This window comes from Lycium barbarum, chromosome 3 (genome assembly GCF_019175385.1).
Source record: "Lycium barbarum isolate Lr01 chromosome 3, ASM1917538v2, whole genome shotgun sequence".
Taxonomy (NCBI): Eukaryota; Viridiplantae; Streptophyta; class Magnoliopsida; order Solanales; family Solanaceae; genus Lycium; species Lycium barbarum.
The window spans coordinates 114,309,917-114,316,103 of record NC_083339.1 but is presented as its reverse complement, the minus strand read 5'-3'; the positions used below and the strand labels follow the sequence as shown (position 1 = coordinate 114,316,103).

Here is a 6,187-nt window from a genome sequence, read left to right as displayed (position 1 = left end):
AACTAATCTGGTACTAATTTTCTAGAGAAGTAAATTACAACATTAATTGTCCGAGTCAATTGACTGGGCTGCCTCTTAGACCAGAGATTTCAATGGGCACTAAAACTAACTTTTTAGCTTACTTTATGGGGCAGCCCATCGTTCTAGGGAATCCTCTTGTTTGGAAAAGATTTGAAAGTGAGAGGAAACTACTTTGAATATACTAAAATATATTTTAAGAAAAGTTTGAGGTCTTTTTACTCTTTTTTAGACAAGAAAGTTTTGAAAGAGAAGTTTACTACTCAATTCCTCAAATGGCATTCAAGTTGTAAAAATATCTCACTAAAGTAATTTTTAAATTTTTTGGACAGTAAAATCATCAAACTATGCTCATATTTCCGACAAAGTAAAATAAACGAAAAGTGTTACATTCTTAACGGATGTTTACATCCTTTTTTATAGGATTTATTTTTAGGCATAAGACCCCTTAACTCATTTTTAAATAAGAAAACCCGTCTGACCTATTTCAAATGCATCTTTCATAAAACAAATTATATCAGTGTAACTTAAGCAAAATGGAGGTGCAATCTAACACTAAGCTTGAAGTTAAAAGTTAAATCTCATGAGTTTAAATAACAACTCGTTCGGATCATTCTCCAGTACATATAATTGCTTGATTTTTGGATAACACTAAACAGTAAATTCATCACTGCTTGCTCCAATGCATCAGATGCATATAGCTTGTTAATTGCCACTAGGATGTTGTGGGGTCCAGTCCCCTATCCCATATTTTAAGAAAGAAAGATTTTTCTTCCTTTGACAAATTATACATTGGCAACAATTGTGGACTTGGCTAACAAGCCAATTTCTTTGTTCAGATTTTCATGATGTAAGCGCTTACCTCATCATAATCGTGATGTAAGCGCTTACCTCACCATAGGAAATTCATTCCTATAAATAGGCAGCTTATGGTTCATTTGTAACACACCAAAATCTCAGACAATACATCTGAGTGAGAGCAAAAGTGAGGTATTCCATAGACCGTAAGAAAATAGTCTGTGAAGAAAAATAGAGTGTGAGTGATATTGTAGTGAGGTGGGAAAATCAAAAGAGTGTTATTTCTTTTGAGGGTGTAGTGGTCTTAGGAGTATTTGTACTCGTTACTACACAGTGTAAATTTCCTCTATAGTGATATCAGCTGCTCCTCTTGGCCGTGGTTTTTCCCTTATTCAGAAGGGTTTCCACATAAAATCTTGGTGTCATTATTGCTGCATTTTATTCTTGCTGATTTAACCATAAGTTAGTGTTTCGCGTTTATCACTAATACCGTGAATATTATTTTTACGGGTCTATTTTATTCCCATCAGATGTTTCTACTAATTCATACTTCAAAAATGTTTATGCTGAATATGGGAGATATTTCATTAGGAGAAAGTTAATAGATTAAATAATTTAATGAGAGACGGCACTTGCTATATAGTGAGCCGTGAGGGGCAAGATAGGCTATATATAAAAACCAATTTCAGAGAACAACTGCTAAAATAATAAAGGTACAAAATATATTGCAACTTAAACATGAGTACAATAAAATTTTTGTTGTAAGTTAACAAAGCCTAATGGGTTTTATCATTTAAAAATGGGTTAAGGGGTCTTTTGCCTAAAAATGAAGTCTAAAAAAAAAAATGTAAACATTCGTTAAGAATATAACATTTCCGTTTGTTTTACTTTGTTAGAAATATGAACATAGTTTGATGACTTTATTATTTAAAAAAATTAAAAAATTACTTTAGTGAGATATTTCTACAACTTAGATGACCATTTGAGGAATTGATTCGAAGTTTACTCAAAAGTTTCTAGTGGCACGTCAACCACCCGTCCAAAGTTGGTCAATTGATTATGCAAGAGATGAATTTTGTATGGGATAATTTCAGAAACTTTCTTTTTAAAGATTTGCTTCCTAACACTAATCTGTTTTATACTTTATGATTTTACGTTTATCTTTTCTGATCTAATTATTTTGTCACAATTCTTTTAATATATTATTCAAAAATATAAACAAATCCAGTAATATTTGAAGTCAAAAAACAATACTATCGATTGATCGATCAAGGTTGAACGCTTCCTACCATGAAGTCATAATTAGTTATTTTCGATTTGTCAAAATTTAATATTTGTGAGCAAAAGTTAATTAGTTGAACGCTGTGTTATGATAACACAGAGGTTTGAAATTTTGAAATGAATGGAAATGAGAAAATGTGGTAGATGTACGCTAATTAGGGTTGATATGCTATTGGCAGTCAGCATCATTACTGAACTCCTAATCATGCTACCAAATACAGCTTTCTCATGATGAGCATTCTCGCCTCTGTCATGGTACTGAATGGGCCAGATGAAAATAGTTCACTGGAATAGTAAAAGAAGGCTGAGAGAATGTGATTTTCTTATGTCATTTTCTACATTTTGCAGCCTTTTTAAAGTATATTCTCCCACATATATCGTCCGTATCTCAGTATCAAGAATTTAACTCTTAGGGCTCGTTTGATACGAGAGATAAACATAAATAATTTTGAAATTATATTTGAGATGAGTTTATCTCAAATTTAGTTGGGATAAAATCTCGATATAGCTATTATCGGAATTAGCTATATCGAGATTGTGGTGTTATTTTATTCCTGTGGGAGGATGGAATAATTACTTCGGCATAACTAATCCAAAGATAGGTTATCTTGAGATAACTTGTTTCCAACCAAACGACCCCTTATATAATAAAGACAGATTCAGAATTTAAAATTTATATGTTCGAGATATTATTGAACCCACAGATCTTTGAAGCATCTGTTCGAAATTCAATATTTATACATATGTAAAAGATTTCCTAATATCTATACAGTATTTGAGCCAACACTACTGAATTTGGCTGAACCTGTAGCTTTAATTTGGCTGAACCTGTAGCTTTAATTTGGCTGAACCTGTAGCTTTAATTGTACATCTGCCACGGTTATATATACGTTGATAGTGTAAAAAGGTTTTTATACTACTTATTAAATCACCTAGGTGATAATTACAACAGATACATAAAAATGAGATTAATTAGTAACTTGCAAAGTGATGCAAATCATGTGGTACTACAGAATAAAAAATACTACTATAAATAAGTATAAAAATAATTTATATGGTTAATGTATATGTCTTAACTCACAGACTCACAGTGTTAATTTCATTATCACACTAGTTGATCAGCAGATCCAGAGTCCTGACCTTCAAAGGTTGAAAATCCAACAATTCTTACCTCATCATAATTCATCATTCAATATAGTGAGCACACGAAATAATTAGAGAAAATAAGATCTCTTGATCTTTTACAATTTGAATAGAAAATATTGATTTTTTTAGATCTCTTATGTAATTTTTTTTAGATCTCTTATGTGTAAAAAATAAAAATCTTTTATATAAGGAACATAAACCTAAAAAAAAATTGTAAAGGGTCAAATAATTGTTACTAGGATTTTTGTACCAGAGTTGCATGGAAGCATGCAACAACATATTTTTGGCACTAGCTAGAGGTGGTCCAGTTTGTCAACTTAATTGACAACATATGAATCTTTGTCTCGATAACTTTTTATAGAAAAATGAACTAAATAAAAGCTGAAGTAGATATCAGTTTTTTCTGTACTGTGGGAGAAAGGTATTTTGGGGGTTGGGCCATACGAGTGGTGGGGGAAAAAGGTGATGATCACGCCAACGTCCCAGTCGTCCACGCGTGAGCGAAGCTTTCAAATTTCAAAACCCAATGCAACATTCAGCAATGTTATGCTTTGATGAAGGGAGCAGTAATTAGTGCTTCTGTCCAAGCTATAGCTTCATAAATACAAACTTAGCGTTAGGTGACTTGTACAGTTAAATTACATTACATATTTATAAGAAGATCAGAACCTAGCTAGTAGTTGAAAACAAATTTAAGGAGAGCCAGAGTTCCGTTGACTGATCATAATTAAGCTCTTCTTCCCATCTTCGTATAGAACACAAGCTGCCTCTCTTTCTCGATAGTGTTGAGTTGAAACGTTGTTCCATCGACATGTCTGTAAGTCTCCGTTTCTCTGTTCTAATGTGTATATTTTTGGAATGAGAATGTGAGAATTATGGTATGATATATGTTGCAGATCATGGTGGAGGTTAGAGTTCCAAACTTGGATTGTGAAGGATGTGCTTCCAAGCTAAGAAAAGCTCTTTTCAAGCTCAAAGGTCAGTCACATTGCTCACTAACATGACAAGAACAGAGTTACCTTTCGTTCTTTCTGTATATGATAATTTTCTTGCCTTTTCTGTATAAATGAGGGAGAAGGGTCATCGAAGAGTCCTCCCTAGAAATGGAAGAAAAACAGTATACTTCTAGTAATTAGAAAAAGAGAATCTCTTCAAGCACGTGAATGTGAAATTAAAACTTACGAGTAATATGGATAGGATTAAGTTGGTTTTGGGTACAGCCGTACAACAGTCTCTTGAATTTTACCGTTTTTAGCACCATTACTAGACCCAGCCCCAATATCTTGTGCAAAACTTAGTATGTGTAAACCGATAAAAGTGCCAATTGGTTCGACAAATTAGTTGGACTAGCTCCCATTTGGAAGCCCAGTCTTACATAGTTCCTAGCCAAACGTTTAATGTCTGGCCAAGTGTCAAATATATGTTACTTATGACTCATGTTTCAGTACCAGAGTAAAATTTTATTACTGCAGCGATATTAAGGTTTGACAGTACATCTTTGGAATATCTCCTTTAGCAAGAAAGTATGAACAGCCTTGTCATTGGATTGCCAAATATCACACGATAAAACGATAAGTATCAAACAATAACTGTTAATTGTATCTCACACTCCTATATACATCTTTAGTGCTAGCGTAGCCAAACATACATAATTGCACTTATTGACATAGATATGTGGTCAAGGAACAAGATTGAAAAAGGTCGCAACGACCAAAGGATAATAATTATACTCATACTTAACACGAAACTGGAAATTAACAATGAAAAGAAAGTAGGGGTGAGACAGTTAGGTCACAAGTCCAAGCATAGTAGTATCAAATGAAAACACGACAGGATTAACTATTAAGGACATAGCACATGCATAGGAGATATTCTCCACATAGTTTACTTCACATTTGAACCTCTATTAGAAATAAAAGAAAATCTTAGGTGATTAATTTCTTCCCATCTGCCTAATTAAGCTTTCGCCAGCAAAATTACTTGATAATTGTACCGGTGAGAGTATGCATCATGTATTCCATGAGATGGTCGTGCACACACAAGCTGACTTGCACACTACTGTTATAAAATATTACTCCACTTATTAGAATACGATTTGAAAATGTAACTTCAAAGGGACTACACAAAACATCATCATGTACATCTTTCTTATTCCTCGGTATGGAATTTCAGGAGTAGACGCTATAGACATCGATATGGAGACGCAGAAAGTCACGGCAAGAGGCTACGGATTGGAAGAAAAGAAGGTGCTAAAGGCAATAAAACGAGCAGGGAAAGCAGCAGAGCCATGGCCATATCCGGTTGGCTACTCACATTTTGCTTCATTTTATCAGTACCCAAATCACATTATCAGCCATTACTACGACACATCCAGAAATGTGGCAGCACCAAGTGTGCACACATTTTTTCACACTCCTTCAGTTTACTCAGTTGCCGTAGCATCAGATGAAGCAGTTGCTTCTCTTTTCAGTGATGACAACCCACATGCTTGCAGCATCATGTGAGATTTTATTAATTTTTCATCTCTTTCTGAATTAATTTGGAGTTATATCTCCTTAATTTTTGTATTTTAATTTCATTTTGTAACTTGTGTAAGTACGTTTTTTGGATAAGGCCAGTGTTAGTGCTTGAGCTTATTATTCTATTGTTTTAGATTTGTTGGGCTTAATAATTGACGCTGATGTATCGTATGAAGTGCATCCTCGTGATATTGTTCCTACAAGATTTTTTCGTACAGATAGATATGAATCAAGATAGTCAACAAGAATGTTGAAGGCTACTATTGTAATTTGGAGGCGGCTATCTCTGAAAATTTGGACCATTCCCACAATTGAAGACTTTTTAATTTGGCTACACATGTACTTTAGCCAATTAAGTTCCTTTAGGGATGGCTTCGCGATACTTGGGTCACTTGTTAGCCATGCAAATATCCACCTTAGTGTAA

The 6,187-nt window shown here is 33.8% G+C and overlaps 1 protein-coding gene across 1 annotated transcript; it reads left to right on the top strand.

The window, feature by feature from the left end:
• The first annotated feature begins 3,417 nt into the window (after positions 1 to 3,417).
• On the top strand, positions 3,418 to 5,887 carry LOC132631897 (heavy metal-associated isoprenylated plant protein 31). The gene is made up of 3 exons (XM_060347628.1): positions 3,418 to 4,060; positions 4,140 to 4,221; positions 5,416 to 5,887. The coding sequence occupies exons 1-3, from the start codon at positions 4,055 to 4,057 to the stop codon at positions 5,745 to 5,747; spliced, it is 420 nt and encodes a 139-aa protein (XP_060203611.1). The 5' UTR covers positions 3,418 to 4,054; the 3' UTR covers positions 5,748 to 5,887.
• The last annotated feature ends 300 nt before the right edge of the window (positions 5,888 to 6,187 follow it).